Source organism: Solenopsis invicta, chromosome 1, assembly GCF_016802725.1.
Source record: "Solenopsis invicta isolate M01_SB chromosome 1, UNIL_Sinv_3.0, whole genome shotgun sequence".
Lineage (NCBI taxonomy): Eukaryota > Metazoa > Arthropoda > Insecta > Hymenoptera > Formicidae > Solenopsis > Solenopsis invicta.
Genome location: NC_052664.1, coordinates 5,799,784 through 5,825,420, shown reverse-complemented (window position 1 = coordinate 5,825,420; position 25,637 = coordinate 5,799,784). Strand labels below are relative to the sequence as shown.

General features: G+C 33.4%; 1 protein-coding gene across 8 annotated transcripts in view; it reads left to right on the top strand.

Moving 5' to 3' along the window:
- The window catches only part of LOC105205743 (histone deacetylase 4), a 232,228-nt gene that overhangs the window by 178,504 nt on the left and 28,087 nt on the right, over positions 1-25,637 (top strand). For 7 of the 8 annotated variants that reach the window (XM_039448576.1, XM_039448566.1, XM_026139271.2 and 4 more), the window contains 3 exons: positions 369-699; positions 923-1,363; positions 8,082-8,351. In XM_039448576.1, coding sequence (XP_039304510.1) covers positions 369-699; positions 923-1,363; positions 8,082-8,351 — 1,042 coding nt within the window. The remainder of the gene's footprint in view (positions 1-368; positions 700-922; positions 1,364-8,081; positions 8,352-25,637) is intronic. The other variant, XM_026139272.2, reaches the window with a different exon arrangement.

Sequence of the window (25,637 nt, the reverse complement as noted above, 5' to 3'; positions counted from 1 at the left end):
GCTTTGGAACAAGATAGTACAAAGCTAGAACAACCTGGAATCTAGAACAACTTTCAAAATTTTAATTTTCAAAAAAAGAGATGCTAACTTTGTACACTCATAGAAATGTCTCTTTCAATTTCTCTACAATATTGCCAATCATTTTCTCTGCAATTTTGTCTGAATTTTCTCATCAATTTATCTACTAATGTGATTTACGAACAAATTTTTCTGATATTTTTTTACAAACGCTTTTGCAAAGAAATAACAGATATAGCAGAAAAATATTTTCTCCTGGATATATTTTGTATCGTTAAAATAATAAGATAACGATAATGTTAAAATCTGTTTAAGTGTTTGATTGATGCACATTGCTCTTTATTACACAGAGTGGGACAAAATTGGCACCGGTCTCAGAAGCGGAAGTACGGGCAGCGTTTACAGCACGTCTCGGTATGCCGCTTACCGGTCAGATGCTACATGGCACCTTGCCGTTCTATCCATCCTTGACAGTTATTGATGGCGAGCATCCAGCGTATATTCACAAACAGATACAACAAAATCTGCAAGAACAGGCAACCCCATCGTCTGCGACATTGGGTGGTAGCAGGCAACATCCGGCAGCAGCGGCTGCAGTGTATCATACAGCGGCGCCAATCACAGATACACAAGTAGCGCACGCAAGACTGCAAAAGGCTGGTCATCACCGGCCTTTAGGTAGTATGTTCCCTCTTTGTCTTCGTAGAAGCTCTTACCGTACGCATGCCCTGTTCTAATGGACAATGATTTCTACCGAGACAAGTATCTTTAGAAGCAAAGCTGAACTTGGCGAAATCAATTATCCAAAATTTCTTACGATATATAGCACGCGTCATTTATTAACTCTCCATCGACACGTGTTGGGCTTAAGCATTTACACAATTGTTTTCTTTTATTTATATAGGTAGAACTCAATCCGCACCACTACCGCTAGGCCATCCAATGCTGCAGGGCGGCATAATTGCACCAACTACTCACTATGAGGAATATCTCGCGGAGAAGCACTTGCACGATCAGCAACAAGCGCACAATTATTTGAAACAGCAAATCCGTCAAACCGTTTTGACACGAGTGGGCTCACGCGGCCAGACCAATCAGCTAGATGAAGCACCAGAGTCTGAGGAATCTGAAGTGATAGATCTCACAGGCAAAAAAGATCATCCAGAAGAAAGCGAGATTTCGAAGCAACAGAGAGACCGCGAACAGTTCCTGCAACAACAGAGAGATCTCATGATGAGACACACGTTACAGAATGAATCGACTATTTATGCTGGAAGTTTAAGCAGAACCTCTCAATCAGCTAGGCCGCTTTCCAGAGCGCTGTCGAGTCCTCTCGTACATCTAGGTAACATTTTAATATTTTTTTGTTATACGAGGGTAAGTTAAAAATTATTCGCATTTTTGCTAGAACACGTCTTTAAGTTTATCACATTGTATTCCGGGCAGGCAGGCTTTAAGTTGACACTACTGGGGTCTTGTGATCAAAGCTGAACCTTGATTGCATTAGTTTGTTTATCGCTACGAGCGTGTAAATATGGCCGCTCCGCTAGAAGTTTGCAGCAAGTAGGAACAGAGAGCTGTGATACAATTTCTTTGATTGGAAGGAGTGAAAGATGCTAAAATTTATCGGAAGCTTTTAACATAATACGCCGGTTTGTCAAAATCAACTCTTGACTTTGCTGAATCTTTTTGTCGTTGGTGGAAGTTGATGGACGGCCTGCTCCCTCTTTGTGTGTCACACTTGTGCGTCCACTTTTAAACTTTTTGATCCGTTCATATACATTTTTGCGTGGTAAAGCACTGTCCCTGCATTGTGTTGAAAGCCTCCGATGAATTTTAGCATCTTTTACTCCTTCCGATCAAAGAAATCGTATCAGAGCTCTCTGTTTCTTTTTAGTGCAAATTTCTAGCGGAGCGGCTATATTTACACGCTCGTAACGGTAAATAAACTGACGCGATCAAGGTTCAGTTTTGATCACGGGACCCTATTAGTACCAACTTAAAGCTTGCCTGCCCGGAACGCAGAGTGACAAACTTAAAGACGTGTTCTAGCAATAGTGCGGATAATTTTTGACTTACCCTAGTAAATTAGATAATGTGCGTTAAGTTTGATGTTTAATTATAATCTTTCACGCTTTTTGATAAATATTTTGTTTGATGTTTTGAATGAATTTTTGCATTTGTCTTTAATTCTGTGCTGTGAATCCGTATAAGATTCCTTTTAGCTATAAATGCAATTGAGTAGTAATTAGTTATAAAGTTGAAAGTTAAGTAATAAATGTAAAAGAAAAGTGACCAAATTACTAGCGACAACCATATGATGTAGTTTTTTCAACAATTTATTCTCTTTTAATATTATATTATATCTTTTGATTATACTTATTATTAGTCTTTATCAGCTAGCGGAAACAATTGACAATTATTTTGAACATATATTAATTAAGTTTATATCTAACGCAATCAACTTATATCTAGATTTAATAACAGCTATATCAACGTGAAGCAATACTCAACTTCAAACAATTAAAGTCATTATTATCATGTATAGTTTGTTTGTCATCTGTCCATGTATGAAAGTATTGATAACAATTTCATTGGTCAGTGACAAGAATTTCGTTCGGTTCAAGTGAAGTACATGTAAAATTCCGTGAAAATTGAGTATTGTTTCGTGCTGATATAGGCTGTTACTAAATGTAGACACAAATTTATCATAATATAGATTTGCAATATTAATTAATATGCGTTTAAAATAATTGTCAATTGTTTCCGCTGATGAAAACTCAGCATAATTGAAACGTATAATGTAATATTAAAAAAGAATAAATTGTTTTAAAAAAAGGCTACACTATCTACCCATAAAAAGATATTTTCATTTTTCGAATTACCCCGTCTGCCAAATTGCTCCGGTCTCCCCTATATATTAAACATTTAGTAAAATCTGTGGGAGTCAAAGATTAGTCCTCTTCTCGTAAATTACGTAATTAATTTTTTAATTTTATTATTTAAAAGAACTATATATTGCATCGCTTGTTCTTTTTGCAATGCAAAATGTAGAAAGAAAGCGGTCAAATTACAAGCAACGTTAGTTGCTTTGACTCCCACAGATTTTACTAAATGTTTAATATATAGGGGAGACTGGAGCAATTTGGCAGACGGGGTAATTCGAAAAATGAAAATATCTTTTTATGGGTACATATTAAAAATTTACTTTAAATACTGTAAACATATCCTAATATAACGGTTGCTAACACAGTTTTGTTGGCAACGGCGTCATATTGAAGTCGTAGTAGTGAAAAATGTGTTTTGCGACAGTAATTTCTGATAGCCAGTATTTCTTTGAAATTTAAGTAAGATAAATAAAATTCTTTTTGAAAACTTTGAATGTATCATGTTCAGTTGAATGTATTTAAAACATTTTGTGTTTACTTTTTGCTGTGTGAAGTCTATTTCTGTAGATCATACGTAATAATGCGCACAGTTGACATCGGGGCTATTCGAAAAACCAAACGTTGAATCATCGTTCGGATGATTTTTTTTTCCTATTCGCGTTCTATGTTCCAAAATACACAATTTAATACTTAAAGGATGTAGTTACACAAAATACGAATAGTCTCTGACTTGTTTTGAAAACGTTAAAGCAATAAATTTCTCTATTGTGCGTTTGTATTATTTTGTTGTATATAACATTTCTTTATAACACTATATATCCTTTTCTTAATAAAAAAAAGTTTTCACAACAGCTTTTTTATATCTTTTATTTTAAAACACAATTTTCAGAATATTCTCGGACTATTTTTGAATTATCTCGGCTTGAGGCTATTCGAAATACTTGGCATTGTTCGACATTTTTATATGTACTTCAAAGCAAGTATAATATATATTATCCTCCTCATTGATACGCGATATAATAATGCTGTCCAACGTGCAAGAGCGAGAAATTATATTGCTTAAAATTTTCCGTGTAATGTATGTACTTCGTAAACGCAATCCGTAGCATGATTTAGTAAAAACTAGGCGAGCAACCAAAATACTGGACATCGTGTGTTCTATTTTTTCAACTTTTTTTTGTCTTTTTTTAGTTTCTTTTTAATCATACTCAAATGAATTATTAATGAATTTATCAATCAAAAAATAATTAAAAATATTGCATATTTTTAATTAACAAATGTAAAAAAAGTACCAATTTGTTATAGAATAGAAACATAAAAAATCCTTTTACCTCCTAGCTTATCATCCTTATTTTTGATTAATTTTTCCACTACCCATGAGTCTATGGAATTCTATGACTTTATTATATTATATCGTTGAACAGAAAACATACTTTTTAATTCATAATATGTGAAATCGATATTTCAAAGATAAAAACGATAAACGGGATCCGAAAAATATTTTATTCTTAATTTATTTATTAAGTAGTAATAATTCTCTATTTCTTAAGTAGTAATAACAATTTAAAAAAAATTGTATTGCAAAAATTGAATACTTTAAATTAAAAAATTTTAATTTTTTAAATTTAAACACAACAAAGATTTGACCATTTAGGTTTATAGCTGTATATTTCTAATTCTTTTTTTTTTTTTTTTAATTAATTAATTTCCGACCATTTGTTCAAAAGTTATTGAATTTAAAGTATAAATGCATCCCGCGCGGGTATCACCTACAGTGCGCGATTAGATTCGAGAGGATGTCGCGCACTGTAAGCGTAGATGACGCATATGCGGGATAGGACTTCTCATAAAGGAAGGAAAAAATTTAGAATTAATTTACCACTTATTAGTGGGGAGAGGAGGATAATAAATAACAAATTAAATCAAAAACTTAGCGAAATAAAATATAAATAAAAAATTTAAGTCTGTGTTGTCAAAAGTTGATTTTCTCCTTATTAGTTAATTTTAAATTAGTTAATTTCTAAAACACAAATGTTATTAACTATTTTCGTAGGTTGAAAATTTATCTATGTTAGAAAGAAGCCGCAATTGCTGTTTTTTTCATGGGTCTATCGAAACCCCTTCTACCAGTACATTTATTTTAAATGTACTACATAGCATATCCATTTTATGATACTGCAAATAAAAATGCTTCAAGTTTGTGCTAAAATGATGGGAGTAAAAAATATGATACCCCAACTATATGATTTTAGCAAAGATTTGAACTATTTTTATCGACAGTGTCATAAAATGAATGTGCTATATAATACCAATTTCGAAAATGGATGTACTGGCGGTAGTGTACCAGAGTTTCAGTCCTATGAAAAAAAATCAGGATAGTTTTCAACACAATAAATAAAAATGGATTGAAATGGATTGAAAATTTGAATTTATCAAAATGGGTCTTTTAAATCCATGAAAATGTATTGAAATGAATTGAACTCCTTAAGAATGAATGCATTTTTATTTGATGATATGAATTGAGCTTCTGAAGGTATTGAAATGAATTCGAATATCTTTAAAAATTAAAACCCATTAAAATGAATTGAATTGATTTTTTTCGAAAATTTCCAAGCGATCACCCATCCAAGTCGGACCAAACGTTGCGCTTTACTTCTGCAATTTCTGCGAACTGATCCCTGGTGATGACCTGTGAACACTTTGTACTGATACGTGTATATCACTGATGGATCAAGTCAATATTATTGAAAAAATGAATAATTAAAGCATATTATTTATATTATATGTAAAATTATTGTTTTTTACTGATTTTCACAAATGCGGAATAGCATCTGGAATAACTTTTCTGTTATTCATTTAAATAAGAATACAACTAGAAAAAAGTCGATATGATACAACATTTAAATTATGAATATGAAAAAATTTTTATTAATGAAACATTAAAAAAACATTTAAATAATATTGTCTGCTCATTGAGATGTAAATTGGGGTTCTTTTATCCACGGACCTATTTCGGCTATGGATAATATTTACTTTTTCTGAACAGTGTTGTGCTCAAGAAAGAAATCTTAGACTTTAAAATCAAAAGAGCATAAGCATATACCCATACAGCATACTAATATTGAATTAATATTACTGCAACATTGAATTGCAAATTTGCAAAAGTTGCAGCAACATCACGAAATGTAGATTCAATATTGATAAAACATCATAGCAACATCCAATGTTCATTAAATCTATGTCTTTATAGACATTGCAATTTAATATTGATTCTACATCTGTTCAACATATATTTAAATAAAAACATGTAATTAATAATTTATTTAATGTTGTTTCAACGTTGTAGCAACATTAACAGTCAATGTAGAAAAATCAATATATAGATTTTTTATTTACATAGCTTTCTATTTTTGTTCATTTTTTTACAAAATAAAAAAGATATTGATAATAATTTGTTGTTTCAACGTTACAATATTACAACGTTAACAAATAATGTAGGAAAGTTAACATAGATTTAATATTGAAAAAACATCGTACTTCAGTAATCAACATTGCAATATCTCAGCAATATTGTTTCAACGTACTGTATGGACATGATCTATTTTTTAATGAAAATTTTTTATTCAAATAAATTGAAGCAATATATTTCCTATTTATAATTTTAAATTGTGTAGCATTTATAGTCCATTTTTAAATAAAAATTTTTTTTGGATTTAAATGAATTGAAACAATGCATTTTTTATAATTTTGAATTGAGTAGCATTTATTGTCCATTTTTTATTAAAAAATTTTTTTTTATTTAATTGAATTGAAAAAACTGCATTTTATCGAATTTTGACGTAAACAGTATTTATGATTCGCTTTCTAAAACTGAACTTATTTCTGAATTGAAAAGCATAAAAATGGGTTTCATTCAATTCCTATAAATGGACATAAAAGTATTGAACATTGAAATAAATTTATTTCAACGTTATGAATGTATATTTCTGAAAATCTGAATCCATTTTTATTAATATTGACGATGAGTTCGGCTGACACCGTTTCAGCAGTTTCGATTCTACTAGTTTGATACTGCTCGTCTACTTAATGTTTAATTCGAGCAGACAGGTTTAAAGAGATTTTTCAAAGTTTAGTTTTAAAGATGTAATTTATTGTTCCTATAAAAATGCGTGAGTGCGAGGCAACGAGTAGGGAAAAAAACAATCTAGAAGGAAAGACGCGCGCACACCACACTATATATAAGGCGAGATAAATTTTACCAATCAATAGAATCACAATGTTTAAACGCAGTCGAGTAATTGCATATTACAACAATTTTAATTCATTTTTGTTTATTGAAAGGTTCCTACTTAAAAGAAAAAAAGTTACATTATTATGCAAAAAACGATTAAGAAATGGTGCAAAAGTTAATGAGAGTCAGCGCTGTTGACAATACGCATATAAACTTTGTTTATTTTATACGAGCTTGCTATACAAGTTTGAACGTTTCGACTCTCTTTGGAGCCATTCTCTACATAACATAAATTTCAACTAGCATAATATAATAATTGCAATTAATTGTCCGGCCATAATCGATCCGATATTCGGCTGAGTCACTCCAAAAAGAGTCGAAACGTTCAAACTTGTATAGCAAACTCGTATGAAATAAACAAAGTTTTTGTGCGCATTGTCGACAGTTCTGATTCTCATTAGTCTTTACATCATTTCTTATTTGTTTAAATCTTGAGAGTCTTATTAAAGTATATTTGTTGTAAAAAAAAACAATATTTCTTTGTTACTTCATATAAACTTAATTTACAAATAAAATATTTAATTTATAAATAAAATATTTGACTACTCTTATTGTAATTATTTTTTTATTTAGAGTAAGTAATTTAAAAAAATTATAACATTTTAATTTAATATAAGTGTATAGTATATAGTGTTCTTTAAAATTAATTTTTAATTTAATCTTTTGACTGAATTAGAGTTTTTGTTCATGCAACTTTTAACGTAATTAAAATTAATTTAATTAAATTAATTTTATAGATTATTAACTTTAACTTAATTTAGTTAAAAAAAATATTAATTTTTAATTCTGACTAAAGGAATATAGAACAGATAAAAAAGATCAGTATGAATCTAATTTTTTAAATATTAGTTCTTTTTATTTTATGAAATAATTTGTTTCTGAAGGTCCTCAGGCCAGCGGTGGTGATATTTTCGCGCGAAGTTCTTCGCATCGACCCACTACAGGATTAGCCTATGATCCATTGATGCTGAAACATGCGTGTGTATGTGGTGAAACGGTCAGAGGTCATCCTGAACACGGTGGCCGATTGCAAAGTGTATGGGCTAGGCTATCGGAGACAGGTCTGTTGCAACGTTGCGACCGAGTGCGCTCACGTAAAGCTACACTCGAAGAGATTCAAACATGCCATAGCGAAGCTCATGCGCTTTTATTTGGTAAGTCTTGCTCTTTCTTGGTATTTCTTTAAAAAGAGAGCTTTATAAATAAAATAATTTTAACTGATTTTAAGATGAAATTAACACTTAAGATAGCTACTATGGAAGTAACACAAATTAAAAACTAAAAAAGCTTTGAATTTAAAATTAGAATTTTATAATTTTTCTTCAATTTATATTAATTGTGCAATTTTTTATTTTTTGGAATTATTAAATTTAATCATTAATATAAATATCAAGTACATCAGTTAATATTATTGCAATACAATCAAATCACAAATTATACTAATTAACAAAATTATTTTTTTATTATTTTGAAACAGACAGTTATAAGTTTTTGAGCACTGAAAACGATGCAAATCAAAGGATATAGCGGAATAAAAAGAGTTATTTTGGGCCTCGCGCGTAATCAATCGTTATATAGGGCAAAATATCCACCTAGATAAATTTTGTATCAAGTTTTATTTCAAAAGACCCCTACAATTTCGAGATATCGCAAGAAATGTGATTTTTCATTAATATTTTTTTTCTCCGTTAATCTTTACAAAAAAATTTATGGTTATAAAGGGTGAGTGCCAATTGCGCACAGACCCGATCGAACATCACCAATCACGTAATCTAATCTAACCCAACCAATGGAAATACTCTAGGCATCGACCGCCATGATTGGTGGTGTCCAACCAGGTCTGTGCGCAACTGGGACACTCATTATAAAGGGTATCCATACATATAAATTCTAATTTTTTTGTCGTTTCGTGCTTAACATTCTGTTTTTAAAAAAATTTAGAATTTTTAAAATTGCGTTATTTTTTTATATAAAATAGTGGCTATTTTTAAAACAATTTAGTGGATGAGTCATATGACATATTATATTCAAGATTTTTTTTCAGATTTTTGAATTTGGTGGAACGTGTCGAAAAAAAAAACCGTTTTTTAAAATTATTTTTTGGTCTTAAGTACATCCGATCTTAAGTACATCCTTAAGACATATGTTACGTTGTTTTTAAATACAATTACCTCTAATTACACATCTGCAAACAGTAATATAAAATTATAGAGTTCACGTAATTTAAATTATGAGATTTCAATTTTTTTTAGTCAGAAAAATTAATTTAACTGATTTTAGCAGTTTTTTTTATTTTCTTTAAATGTATATTTTTTTCAATTTTTAACTTTATCAAGCACATAATACACATAATAAACTTATCTACTTATGATGACGATGAAATTAGCAGTTACTTCCAGCGGCCAAATCCGAAAAGCCAGTGATGAATAGCGGTGTGGGGCCCCAAATAATAAAATACATATAACGACGTGTTTAAGTTAAAGAAAGAATAAGAGTCTATAATTTATAATAAAAAAGTTATGTAAATTATAACTTAAGTTATGCAATTAAGTTATGTAATTTTTTTATATTTGTAAAAGACATCACGTCTATAAAAGACGTCATATTTGTCAAAAGGAATATGTAACAAAAAACTTTGTCTATTAAAGACATTATGTCTGTAAGAGACACCATGTCTATAAGACTCATTGAGTCTATGAGAGACATCATGTCTATAGGAGACATCGTGTTTATAAGAAACATTATGTTTACAAGAAACATTGAGTCTGCAAAGGACATCATGTCTACAAAAAACACACATGATGTGCCAAATTCGATCGTGCAACATACCTGTTAAACGTACGTACATTAATACATAGATACATTTTTTTCATGCGTGTGACCTGAGCACCATCTAGCTAATTATTAATTATTTTTTAAATAAACAATGAGTGCGCGATACTGAAAAGTATAAAATTTTCCAGTTTCCTTGTACCCTATACTACATTTTAGAATTTTTTTCTGAAACTCGATCACCATGCGTGAGACTTTTGCACAATCCGCTAATTGTTAATAAGTTTTAAATAAACAATGCGTGTGTGATACTGACAAATTTAAAGTATTTTGGTGTCATTATGTTCTAAACTACATTTTAGAATTTCTTTTAAAAGTCTACCATCATGCGTATGGGAATGATGTTAGTTTTTGTTTATATACATATTATATATACATTTTATGTTATTATTGTGGGATCAATTAGGGGCTAGTGATAATAAGTATAAACTTTATTAACGTGTATACTCTACAATAAATTTGCTCGAAACTCTAGTTCACTCTTCGGATTCTGAGAATCGTCTGACCGGTCCAGCTTTCGGTCACGGCCTCTTATACTTCTCGGATGGACACACGTGCATGCATTTACTGAAAATTGCTCCCGAATGTCGTTAATCTTACCCGCTACATCGCCGATCTTGGACAATGCCGAATTCATAATTAAACTGACTCCGATTTCCGGCCGAATGCCGAGGCTTGCTCCGAAAAACAACTCCGATTTCATTTGTCAAAATCTCGCATCTCGCACTCGCAGTGCTACTTTTATTTCTTTGATCTCTTCATATCTCTCTCTCTCTCTTTCTTTCTTCTCTCTCGCTTATTCTTTCTCTCACTCTCACTTTTATTCTCATTCTCTTCTTACAACTAATATTTTTTGACGTCCTACATTATTTTCTATATTTTTAACTAAATCTTTTTCCGTTCATCATTACGTGCCATTATTCTCATTGAATTTTCTATGGAAACACGTCGTAAAATGCATTTCATTATCTGCCCCCACCCCCTCCTCCGCTGTTTGCCCCTGGTTTTTCGGATCTGGCCGCTGGAAGTGGCTACTAACTTCAACATCATCATAAGTAGATAAGTTTATCATATGTATTATGTGCTTGATGAAGTTAAAAATTGAAGAAGATATACATTTAAAGAAAATAAATAAACTGCTAAAATCAGTTAAATAAATTTTTCTGACTAAAAAAAATTAAAATTTTATAGTTTAAATTACGTGAACTCTATAACTTTATACTACTATTTGCAGATGTGTAATCAAAGGTAATTGTATTTAAAAACAATGTAACATACAAAGTAGAAAGATATTCGACTGTTCATGTAACATACATATCTAAACAAAAACGCCTTTACAGTTGTAGCTGGATCTTGGTACTTTTGTATTTACTCGTGTGATTTTATATACTTTCTCAGATTTAACACAAACTGCGCGCCGTTACTTTCGGTCATAACACAGCTATAATTGAACAAGAGTCAGTAATATCACATTTATTATTAAATTTAATTTAATTTAATAATACACGATGCTCACTGTCATTAAATATTAACCCTCTCCCCCCTGAAAAAAACTGTAAAGAATTTATTGCGAAAAATATTATCTCAGCTAGGGTTTGAATCTGGGACCTCCCGAATCTCCGGTACCGGTGTCTTAGCCAACTCGATTACTGAGGCTGTGATGATATTTCTTGCAATAATCGACTATGAGTTAGAACGCATTCGATGGCCGCGTAATAATAAATGTGATATTACTGACTTTTGTTCGATTACAGCTGTGTTACGACCGAAAGTAACGACGCGCAGTTTGTGTTGCATCTGAGAAAATATATAAAATGACACGAGTAAATACAAAAACACCAAGATCTAGCTAGGACCGTGAAGGCGTTCTTTTTAGATTTAAACGTAATATACGTCAATCGGATGTACTTAAGATCGAAAAATAATTAAAAAAATCGGTTTTTATTTTTTTTCGACACGTTCCAAATTCAAAAATCTGAAAAAAAAATCTTGAATATAATATGTCATATGACTCATCCACTGAATTTTTTAAAAAATGGCCACTATTTTAGATCGAAAGATAATGCGATTTTAAAAATTCTAGATTTTTTAAAAAATAGCACAGAACGACAAAAAGTTTGAGTTTATATATATGGATACCCTTTATAACGGGAGTGTCCCATTTGCGCACAGACCTGATTGGACATCACCAATCATAGCGGCCGATGCCTAGAATATTTCCGTTGGTTGGGTTAGATTAGATTACGTGATTGGTGGTGTCCGATCGGGTCTGTGCATAACTAGGACTCACCCTTTATAACCATAAACTTTTTTGTAAAGATTAATTTAGATTTAACGGAGAAAAAAAATATTAATGAAAAATCACATTTTTTGCAATATCTCGAAATTGTGGGGTTCTTTTGAAATGAAACTTGGCACAAAATTTTCTTTTATTTATGTGAATATTTTGCTCTATATTCCGATTGATTACGCGTGGAGCCCAAAATCACTTTTCTTTATTCCGCTATACCTTTTCACCAACACATCAGGTGAAATAATTGAAAAATAATATGTAAAAAATATTCTTTTTTGTGATATTTGAATTTTTTTTATAAAAAAATTGTCTTGAAATTCTGATTAGAAATTATGACTGTATTGTTCATTTCCTATAAAATGCAAAATTTTAATTTTGATAACTTTTCAATTATGTATAGGAAGTATTTAAATACAGAGTTTTGCCAACATAATCATCCTTTAACATCTTTCATCCTTTACGATGAAATTTTTTTGTCCGCATTTCAAGTTTTGAAAAAATTATTTTTGACTATGGAATTCTATAGTTCTCGAAGAGTTCTAGAGTTCTCAATAGGTTACATTAACAGTTCCAACACACGCACACGCACGCACGCACGCACACGCACGCACGCACACGCACGCACGCACATGCACGCACGCACGCACACGCACGCACGCACACACACACACACATTTTTTGGGGTCTCGTCCGGAATCAAAAAATGTTACGTTCACGTAACAATCGGTTTCTCTGAACACTCGCGGAACCATGTTCTCACTCACGCACAAAATAACGAGACAAACTTTATAAAAATGTTCGCTTTTAATCTCAGAAAATCTTACAATTCAAAGCGAGACAAAACAACAACAACAACACGCACTCTGTCACTCATTGGCAAAAGATATTTACCGGGCGTAACAATATATATATATATATATATATATATATATATATATATATATAGGTTGAAACTGTTAATGTAACCTGTTAAGAATTCTAGAACTCTTCGAGAATTATAGAATTCCATAATCAAAAACAATTTTTTCGAAACTTGAGGTGCGGATAAAAAAATTAAAAAGTTTTAAAAATATTTAATGACCAGAACTGTTATTTATATTTATTAAGAACTTTAAAACTCTTTGAGAACTATAGAATTCCATAGTCGAAATCAATTTTTTCAAAACTTGAGGTGCCACGCAAAGTTGGCACCTCATATTTTCAAATTATCATTTTTAATGTTATTTTGGCGGAACTATTGTTATAAACTATCAGGAACTCTAGAACTGTTGAGGGTGCAAATAGAAATTGCATAAAAACTTACGATGCAGAAAAATGTGCTAACTTCACAGAGACAAGGAGAAGAGGGTATTATGGCTACTGTCGACAATATGGTTACCCCTATTATCTCCGTTATTAGGTGACATATTCTAACAATTGCTTATGGAGTTATTCATTTAGTACACTGCAAAACATATTCGCTCTAAATATGACGGAAAAAATGACTTTTTTTCCACTTTAACCCTCTATCGACCCGTGTAACTTTCAGGTTACATGCTAATTTATCGACATTTTACCAAATAATTTTAGTTTTTTTCATGAGATGACGTATACATCTTAATTCTGTAATGTCTTCGAGACAACCAATATCAATGTTCATGACGGTTGTTAGTATCATTAATCTGAAATAACAAAACAAATGCTGTGTAAACTGTCTGAAGTAAAAGCAAGCGAAACTATTTGTTACATTTGTTATTATTTGTGCTTCTGTCGGTGTTTACCGAACAAAAAATAGTGTATATCATAGCTCTGGGTTTGTATATTAATAACAATTTATTTGTTTGCATTTCAATTATCATTTTGTTACTACTTTTTTATGATACAGTTCTGTAACTTTGAGGTTACAGTGGACTATTATGGCAGATTTCGGTATATTTAGGATAAAGCTTGTGCTTTCTCTTGTTTTCAGATTTATATGCCCAAAATATGTATGCAAAATCAGATAAAAATAAAAGAGGATTTAGAATTAAACGCATTAGTGATAGATTCGAAGATTCATTATTAGATTCTGAATCCGATGAAGATCTAATAGTATTTCCCCGGTGACGAATAAATATGAGTGACAGTGACGAAGAATTTAGTACGCAATCCTCGTCGGACGAGAAAAATTTAAAACCACAAAGAATTATTTGGCAACCAGTATCCCAGACGAATAATAATAGTTGTCATCGCCCTTGAAAAGGAGGTTGCCCTAATGTCTCCGAAGAACCTTATTCTCCTGTAACCTATTTTCAAAAACTATTTGACACGGAAATTATAAGTGATATAGTTGACTATACCAATATGTATGCTTTGCAATGTGATCCAGCAAAACCCATAGTTGTTTCAGCGAACGAAATCGAACAATTCTTTGGTTGCTGTTTTTTTATATTCATTTACGGGTTATCAAAATCTGAAATGTATTGGCAGTCAGAGACAAGACTGTCTGCTGTTGCCGATACTATGAGTCGTACGCGATAGAAAGAAATAAAATCCAAAATAAATTTTTGTAGAAATTTACTGGCTAATACAGACAATTTAGAGGTTACGGATAGTTTACAAAAAATAAGACCTATATAAATGGTTAAAAATTTTAATCGCATTCTGATGTCTGAACACGTATGTGTTGACGAACAAATAATACCATTTAAAGGAAAATACAGGCTAAAATAGTATATGCCTAAAAAACTTAAAAAATGGGACTATAAAGCCTTTTTGTTGTGCGATTTATCAGGACTCACTTACAATTTTGAAATTTACACCGACAAAGTAATACATGATTACCTGATGTTGAAAGTAGTAGCAATGTAGTATTACGCTTATCAAAAATTGTACCCAAGCAATTGTTTCACAAAATCTGTTTCGATAATTGGTTTTTAACCGTTCCTTTAGTAACTGAATTGGAAAAATTTGGAATTTAGAGTGTTACAATTGTGCAGTCAAACCGACTAAAAAACTGTGAGTTTTCGTCAGATAAAGTGAAGACTAAGGGCAGAGGAAGTTATGAAGCACTCTCTACATCTATTGACAGGGTCACTATAAATTCGGTGAAGTGGTACGATAATAAGGCCGTTCATTTGATGAGCACATTTTGCGAAATAGAACCGATAGACATAGTGAAAAGATGAGACAAAAAAATGAAAAGAATGATTGATGTACAACATCCAAATATAGTAAAAATATACAACTAACACATGGGTGGACTAGATTTGGTTGATTCATTGATAGCGTTGTATCGAATAAAAATTCGATCAAGGAAGTGGTACCACCGCATAATGTTTCATCTATTAGATTTAATGGTGGTCAATGCTTAGCTGTTATATAAGCGAGACTGTTCATCGCATTCTGTAAGCCCCGGGCGTCAATATACTTTATTAAAATTTAAAACTGACATTGCATCCTATTTATGTCAGGAGCACAAAAGAATCCGTAAAAAAAGAGGTCGTCCTGTTTTAACTGACATAGATAAACAATTACAAGAAAAAAGAAAAAGGAGACCAAATACAGTGCTTCCAGTACAAAACGTGTGAAAAGATGAAGTAGTACATTGGCTTTTTTTTTTTTTTTTTTTTTTTTTTTTTTTTGACAATAGAGGACGCTGCAAAAAGCTCGAATGTAAAGGAGTTCCGAAAATAAAATGTACCAAATGCAATGTGCATACATTTATGTTTAACGCCAAGTGCAAACTGCTTTGTAGAATTTCACGTTTAAGTTTTTACACACAGAAATGCAAACATTGTAACCCGTTGTTACCTGAAAGTCACACAATGAATTTATTGTAATAAAATTGTTTAAACTGGAAAATTTTTTTTTATGTGCATATATAGGTTTATAATTATTGATTTTCCGTTCCATCAATTTTTTTATATTTAAAACAAAAATTCGGCCCATAGAAGATTAAGTAAGTGTGAAATTAAAGCGGAATTATCGACGATCGACAAATCAAGTTGCCATATTGCGAGTTGCTATGGTTAAGTTAGGTTGTCCGTTTTAAACAAATGATCATTTGTTTAAAGCGGACACCTAACTTAACCATAGCAATTTGCAATATGGCGACTCTACTCGTCAATCGTCGATAATTTCACTTTAATTTTACACTTACAAAGTGAAAAAAAGTCACTTTTTTCCGCCATATTTAGAGCGGATATGTTTTGCAGTGTAGCCTCCCGTTTTTTAGTGATGCTAATATGACAGTACATAATAAGTGATAATGTTATAAGGCATTTTTACTTTTGAGCACTTCTAAACTTTTTCAAGGTACACCTTTAACCTTTAATTACTCATACTTTCTCATTATTCTTAAACTTGAGTGTATTATCACACGAGTGTACATACACTTGTATGTATTTTTTGTTTTTTTACAAAAAAAACTATTGCCGATTACACATAGATATTACTGATAATTACATAGAAATATTACTGAATAATACAGGAAATATTATTGGATATTACAAAAAATATTACTGGATATCACAGGAAATATTACAGAATATCATAAGAAATATTCTTAAAATATTGGCAATTACATAGAAGTCAATAATTATTTTGCACCACTATCGAAATATATTACTGCCATTGACATACAGAATGGACTGCTGATGACCGTGGTGGGGGTAGAAAGACACATAGAGTGAGAGGCAGACAATACGAAGAACGTTCGTTCTCTGTCTACTAACAAGGAAACACAGGGAAGTGTCCGCCTCAGATTAAAACGAGTTTTTAATATGTTGTAGTACAAATAAAAATAAGGGACACGTATTTTTTTATACGTGCCCATACGCACTTTAAGGGGGTGAAACACCCCTTTGAAGAAAATCGATTTTTTTCTTTCGAAGCGTATGCCGTCGAAACTATAAGAGATAGAACAAAATGTTTTAAATAAAAGTTGAATGGCTCAAAGAGTAATTTATAACAGCGAAAAAAAAAAATTTTTTTTTTTTAAATTCTTTTTAATACTTTTCCCCACCACTTACCTATTTTTTTCAAAATTTTTATTTTTTTTATAAGCAAAATAAAGCTTATTTTATTACGAATTCAACGGTATATGATAAAGTTACGATACAACATTCCCATTTTCCAAAAATAATTAAAAATCTCTTTATACGCACGGTACGCGCACCCGTCCGCACGTTCGTGCGCTACGGAAGTGACTCCCTTCGATTTCGACGTGCCTTTAATATGTTGTACAGATTAAAATAAGGGACACGTATTTTTTACACGTGTCCTAATACACTTTTAAGGGTAAAACACCTCTTTGAAGAAAATCGGGTTTTTTCTTTCAAAGCGTGTATCGTCGAAACTATAAGAGATAAAGAAAAATGTTCTCAATGAAAGTTGAATGCATGTTTTTTTCGCATAAGATGACAAAAACATTTAGAGGACAGTCTGTGTCTAACAAAAACGCAGACATTGAAAAAAACATTTACTACAAAATAAAACGACACTACACTAAAGAATTACGGTGTTGTAAGACATTAATTTCTTGTTTAGAAAATAATATGTAATTAATATAAGTTAAACATTTATTTACTGATCTACATGATTCAACTAGAATATTTGTTCTCTTCAACATTTTATAAATAAGGAGACTTGGATTACAAAAAATTATTACTCACACATTCCATACCTTCACTATCTAACGCCAGCTCATCAACTAACAACAAGAGAACTAACATAAAACTAATTAAAAAATTAGTTAGAAATTTCATTTTTTATACTGCATTTATACAATTCCATTAATGTGTTTATTAAATTCGATTAGTGTAGAAATATGCATAACCACGCTACTGGCGCGTGCACTTTGGGTCATTTCCTTACATACGTAACTCTTGAATCTATACATGTCAATACTGCCGAGACGTAAACATTCTATTTCAAGATAGGAAATTTTGTTCTCTTGTTGAACATTTAGTTCTCTTGTTGTTAGTTGATGAGCTGGCGTTAGATAGTGAAGGTATGGAATGTGTGAGTAATAATTTTTTGTAATCCAAGTCTCCTTATTTATAAAATGTTGAAGAGAACAAATATTCTAGTTGAATCATGTAGATCAGTAAATAAATGTTTAACTTATATTAATTACATATTATTTTCTAAACAAGAAATTAATGTCTTACAACACCGTAATTCTTTAGTGTAGTGTCGTTTTATTTTGTAGTAAATGTTTTTTTCAATGTCTGCGTTTTCATGTTAGACACAGACTGTCCTCGAAATGTTTTTGTCATCTTATGCGAGAAAAACATGCATTCAACTTTCATTGAGAACATTTTTCTTTATCTCTTATAGTTTCGACGATACACGCTTTGAAAGAAAAAATCCGATTTTCTTCAAAGAGGTGTTTTACCCTTAAAAGTGTATTAGGACACGTGTAAAAAATACGTGTCCCTTATTTTAATCTGTACAACATATTAAAGGCACGTCGAAATCGAAGGGAGTCACTTCCGTAGCGCACGAACGTGCGGACGGATGCGCGTACTGTACGTATAAAGAGATTTTTAATTATTTTTGGAAAATGGGAATGTTGTATCGTGACTTTATCATATACCGTTGAATTCGTAATAAAATAAGCTTTATTTTGCTTATAAAAAAAATAAAAATTTTGAAAAAAATAGGTAAGTGGTGGGGAAAAGTATTAAAAAGAATTTAAAAAAAATTTTTTTTTTTTCGCTGTTATAAATTACTCTTTGAGCCATTCAACTTTTATTTAAAACATTTTTTTCTATCTCTTATAGTTTCGACGGCATACGCTTCGAAAGAAAAAAACCGATTTTCTTCAAAGGGGTGTTTCACCCCCTTAAAGTGCGTATGGGCACGTATAAAAAAATACGTGTCTCTTATTTTTATCTGTACTACAACATATTAAAAACTTGTTTTAATCTGAGGCGGACACTTCCCTGTGTTTCCTTGTAAGTCTGATTGGTTGCTGGGGCCACAACAACCAATCAAACTTATTAGACAGAGAACGAACGTTCTTCGTATTGTCTGCCTCTCACCCTCTGTGTCTTTCTATTCCCACCACGCTCATCAGCAGTCCATTCTGTACGTCGATGATTACTGCCAAATAAGAGAGGCTTTTTAAAATAATTTCAGTAGTTACTGATAAGACAACAATATTTTAATAATGATTTCCAGTTAATTTAAAAACAAATTAGTAGACACAATGATCAAAATATATTATTGCTGTTTTTTTATCACTGAAATAGTAGTAAATATATTGGTGATTACGTCCAGTAATTTTTGTTTCAAAATTAACTGAAAATTATATTACTAAAATATTATCTTATCAGTAACTGAAATTATTCCAGAAAACTTCTCCTGAATGTCTTATATAACGTCACTTATATAAGACACGTCACAAATAATAAATGAATTATATATTGTCACGTATTTTTATCCCACGCCGGAGAGCAGCGGCGGAATACGCGATCAAACACCGGAATTACGCGCGAGACACGCGTGAGCGACGATATAACCAATAGATACCACCAATCGCGAATTTGGGCGCCAGACGCGATTATACCGGTCGCGTCGCCGGGTACACTATTTAACGCTAGACGCGGATGCACACCACGCGATAGCTTCTCAGAACGAAACACGAAATCGTCGCTCGCACGCGGCCAGCTAGCTCCTCTAACCGGTAGAGGGGCAGGGTAGCGGAGACAGGGACGAAGCGGCTCTCTTACTGGAGGAGACGGGTAGGCGAGAAATCAAGCAAGATCAGGCCGATATAACAGACAGAAATAACATGTATTGTAGCATATGACAGAGACAGAGTAGAGCCAAACACGAAGAAATTGTCAGTCGAAGCAAGCAAAGAACGGAAAAGATAAAGAGAGCGGACGGAACGAATAAGCGGAACGCGAAAATTTTCTTAAATACTACAATGCTTACGCTAGCGGCGCGAACAACGGCGGTTGGTCCCGCGCGGAACGAGACCGCCAATCACGCGCGCTCGGAACAGCGCGGCGAGAACACACTCGTCGAACTTTCGCTAACGGACAGTAATTAACTCAACAGCAATACAACCAAAGATACCCGGTGACGGCAATGCCGTCGTCGCGGTCACGAGGCATAATTCTCTCGAAGACGCGCGACACGACAACGCACCGATAACGCGGGCGGTCGTGTGATCACGGCCGTAACACGACTCGCGCACGTGCGCGAGGGCTTTGCGGCTTCCCGGGAAGCCGGTCGTCCGCGAGCTTCTACGGCGGGACAGCCAACGTACACGCGGCAGCCGACAGCTGGGTGCCTCGACAAGGTCTCACGCTTGAGGTGGAGAGCCGACCAAACACTAAAAAGGTGCGTTCTATCGCCACGCGGCGGACGCACCTGCACACTAACCCAATGGCTCCACCTCAGAGCGCGAGTCAGCCGGCACCGGCAGCTCGTGGCTTTACACCGTCTCTAGAGGGTCACCTCGACGACGATCCTGTCCTCCGTTGGTCCCGTGGACGTCTCCGCAGGGATCGCCAGGCCGGGCACAGTTCCGATAGCCAAAATCCGGTAGCTCGCTCGCCGATAACACTCGCTCGGATTCGTCCCGCACGCGCTCAGTTCGCCGGGTCGCACGCAAAAGCCGAGAGGATCGCGTTCGATGCGCGATCGATGAGCGCTACCCCTCCCACAGGGTGCGCGATATCCTTGCGCCTAGCGGCGCGGCCTATCAGCGGCCGCCCTTATCTAGCCGTGACGTCACGGCAGCGCAGTGTCGGGTCTCCGCAGGTGTCGTGCGGTCCCCGTCGGCATCCGATATCCTCGACGCTCTCGTCGTCCTCGCGGACGACAACAGCAGAGATTTCCCGCGACGATTCTTCGCCGCTACCCTTCTCGACGGACAGCCGGCATTCGACGGCCCTTGTCCTGGCCGTTCATCCGCCCTGGCCTGTCCCTCGGCTGCGCCAATTGCGAGCCTCTTTTGCGTGGCGCATATCTGTCACCACGTCGAGTCTCGTCCTTCTCTCCGCCGTCGGTTTTCCGTGCGCCGGCCCTGGACGATCGCCTTCTCCTTGTCCTGCTGCTGCCCATCCTCCTCGCTGCTGCTGGTCCTTAGGCGACGTTTGTCGAGGTGCCCGCGGATACATGAAATAAGCCGCGAATAAATAAATGAAATCAATACGCGCCGCAGTCCCGCCGGAGATTTCGCTCTCTCGCTGAGTGCCCGACCCGGTCTTACGCGCCTCCTTGCGCTATGCTCAGGCGGAGGACGAAGTGGCGAGGCAGATAAAACTGCCACGTCACAATATACAATAATAGTTATTTATTGCATACAATTTTACAAATATGGACCATTCCACGTGAAAGGGGTCCACCTAAAAACTGTTTGGGATTTTTTAAATGATAATGAAAACATGTTAGTGGATGTATTGTATAAAGTTAATGATAAAAAAAATAAGCATTATATGCTTTGCATCAAAGATATTGAAGACTATCGTTTAAATTAAAAAAAAGTTTTTTCTTTTTTTAACATTTTTTGCTAAAATTAAAAAATTTTTAGAGATATTTTTTTAGGATTTTTTCTGTACTTTTAGATAAAAGTAAAATTAATATTTTTATCTACAAGTATGGGAAAAATTCTAAAAAATCTTGTCTTTAAAAATTTTTTAATTTTAGTTAAAAATGTTAAAAAAAAGAAACTTTGTTTAATTTAAACGATAGTCTTCAATATCATTGATGCAAGGCATATAATGCTTACTTTTTTTATCATTAACCTTATACAATACATCCACTAACATGTTTTCATTATTATTTTAAAAATCCCAAACAGTTTATTTTCAGGTGAACCCTTTTCACGTGGAATGCCTCATATATATCTTATTTTTCATATAATATACTCATAATATTTATGTTATTTTTTTATACAACAATATTTTGCTGACTTATTCCGTTCCTCCTTCTTTAACAATCCAACAGCCTCCTTTTCTTTCAAATTTACTTAAACTCCGATTCCTCTTTACTTACTGCCTATACACCTCTGTCGCTTCTTTGTCCTATATATTTATTTTATTTACTTTTTTTTATTCGTCTCCTATACCTCTTTCTCCATCCTTTATGCTTTATAACTTCAATCTCCAATGGCCGGTGATTTGAGTTCCCTTCGTCTTTTTTTTCATATACCAAGCCGCCCAGGATCTTTAATTAACAATTATTTATACATTTGTCCATACCTTTACATTTTCCATTTTCTTTACATTTACTTTTACAATCTCTATATTTATATCTACTATATATCTATACTTTATCCTTTTTCTATCTTACATCCTAATATACATTTTCCTTCGCTACTTCTTTCCTATACTATCACTCTTCTCACCGTCTCCGTACCTCTATACATTCCTTCCAATCTCCTTTTATTTATTTATTCTCTCATTTACAATATGTCCTCTTTTCTCCATAAACCATTCTGCCAGATTCCTTGCATTACCTGTCACATTATCTTTTCTATAGCTGTTTCTGCCTTTGTTTCTACGGTCTTATTTCTCTAACATTTCTCCTAACACTATTTCTATTTGCACACCGGCACCCTTTTCGTTTTCTTTACCTTCTTCTTTTCATTTCGTTACCTTATTACCGATCGTCCTGGATTCTCCCGCCTCATTGTCCGCCCTAACCTATTCCTGTTCTTTTCTCCTATATCTTCCAATATCATCACAAATCCTTTTCCCCTAATTCTGCCTCTAATTACCCATTTTCTCTACCCTCCTATCTTTTTAGTTTATACCTCTTTACTTTCCTAATTCTTTCTATTATACTACAACACTCATACTCAGCCTCACTCTATCTCCATGTCCACATCCGCAAGCCATTGCACTACCTAACCAAGTCCCAGTAGTTATTACATATGCAGTAATCTTTCTAGTGATACCCAACAGGCGAATAATATCCGTCTGTATTCCGTTGCTTGTAATTATTGTAGAAGCAATAATATTCGCCTTGATAATTACAGAGCCACCAGTAATAATCACACAGCTGCGTGTAATAATCACACAGCCGCGTGTAATAATCACACGGCCGACAATAGTTCTTTTTCGTAAGGGTTATTTCTTTTTTTTTGGGGGGGGGGTATACACATTTTGAGTTATACAAAGTTAAAAAAATAACATGGAATTTTATTAATATGACTTTTTAAGCAAAATTTTTATGTCGAAATATTTCTTTGATAAATCGATCATTATTCTAGAGAGCGGTATCTAGAAACATTAAAGACATCATTTTATGTTTGTTGTTTCATGTTAAACAGGGATAAGATGATATTTTCTAACTAAATTTCTAATGGTATTTCTAAAGTTTTTTAACGCAGAAAAATTTTAAATCAAGAAAATTCTAAACAATGGAAAATTAAAAATACATAATTTTGTAACAATATATTATGTTTTTTTAAACTAAACTAATTTTTTAAAATTATTTTTATAGATAGCCATATTACAACTACTTTTTCTGCCACCGATTTTGCAGGGCATTAGATTTTTATAAATCACGTCCTAAATAAAAAATATTATTACTTTGAGCCTAGAATATGTCAAACAACATTTCAATGAATGTAATTGCTCAAGTTTCAATAGAAATTATTAATTATAAAAAAAAAATTATTCAGTAAAATGGAAATAAGTGCCATATTACCCTGTTCTCCTCTAATAATATGTTAGAAATACATATCCGTCAGTAAATCAGGCTTTTATTGTAAAAAGTGGGTACAACTATTAATAATCACCCTGTATATGTTTTTTATACTTGAAGATTTATATAGTAGAGCCCCAATCATATGTTTTTTATTTAGTCCTTTATTTTTTAAAAGAAATTCCAAACATATCATTTTTAGTTACCAAGGTTATCTAATCTCTTAAGTTTTTTTTCCTGGGACAGAGAAAGATGCATAGAGAGGAGTAGAGGTTTTAGAGGAATTTTGCTTCTCCTTTTCCCATGTTTTAAATAGGCACTTACTTGAGAACTTATTGAAATAGGCAAATATGCATATAATATGATAACATTTTAAAAATAGTTTGTAGCAGTTATCAAAATTTTTTTTAAGAGCATTTATTTTAAATAAAGTTTTTTACAAAATTTTATCGAAATCGAATTTTGTCGTTTTCAAAACTTGCTATATACGAGGTGTGTTCAAAAAGTATCGCGAATTTTGTGTTTTTTCAAAAATTATTTATTTATTCATGAATATCTATTTTGTCCCCTTCAAAGTAATCCCCATGAGATATTATACACTTGTGCCAACGGTTTTTCCAATCTTCGAAGCACTTCAAAAAATCATTTTTTTTTTATCTTGTTCAGCTCCTCCTTCGATGCCGTCTTTATCTCGTCAAGCGTAGCGTAACGTCGTCCTTTCATGGGCCTCTTCAGTTTAGGGAACAAGAAAAAGTCACAGGGGGCCAGATCTGGGGAATACGGTGGCTGCGGCATCATTAGTGTGTTGTTTTTGGCCAAAAAGTCGCGCACAAGCAACGATGTGTGAGCAGGGGCGTTTGGTACGAATTTCGCGGCGACCCGTCTCATGCCCAAATCATTGATAAAAATCGAATGGCACGAGCCAATCGATATGTTTAGGTCCTCAGCAACTTCTCTAACGGTGATTCGACGATTGGCCAATACCATTTTCTCCACTTCATTAATTTTTTCGTCTGTTGTTGAAGTGCTCGGGCGTCCGGCACGCTCTTCGTCGTTCACATCTTCTCGGCCTTCTGAGAACATTTTGTACCACCGATAAACGTTGCTTCGGTCCAAGGTAGCTTCTCCGTATGCCACAGTCAACATTCGGAATGCATCCGCGCACTTAATTTCGTTTTTCACACAAAATTTGATACAGGTTCTTTGATCCATTTTTTTGAATAGGTAAAAATCGAAGACGATCCAAAACACGTGCAAGCAAAGCAGCTGTCAACAATTAAGTGAACATTCAAAATGGCCGAGCTTGTCGGCATAAGTGAGAGACATGAGTACCAACATAACGCCACAAAAAGATCGAAATTCGAATATACGTAACTCGCGAAAATTCAAAATTCGCGATACTTTTTGAACACACCTCGTACGTATGTACATATATGCACATAATTTTTGGATACAATAAGATCAAAAATACTAATGAAATGGTTATCAACAAATATACAGAATGTCCCATTTTAAAAAACGCACCTCGGTAATTCTTTAATGAAGCATTTTCAGTAAAAATGTTTCAGACAAAAGTGGTATGGTTTCAAGGGGGTCATAAGACGGTGTCATTAATTTGACCTTGAATAGTTGCTTGAAGGTCACTTGAAGGACAACTTCAATTTTTTTAATGGGACTGCCTACT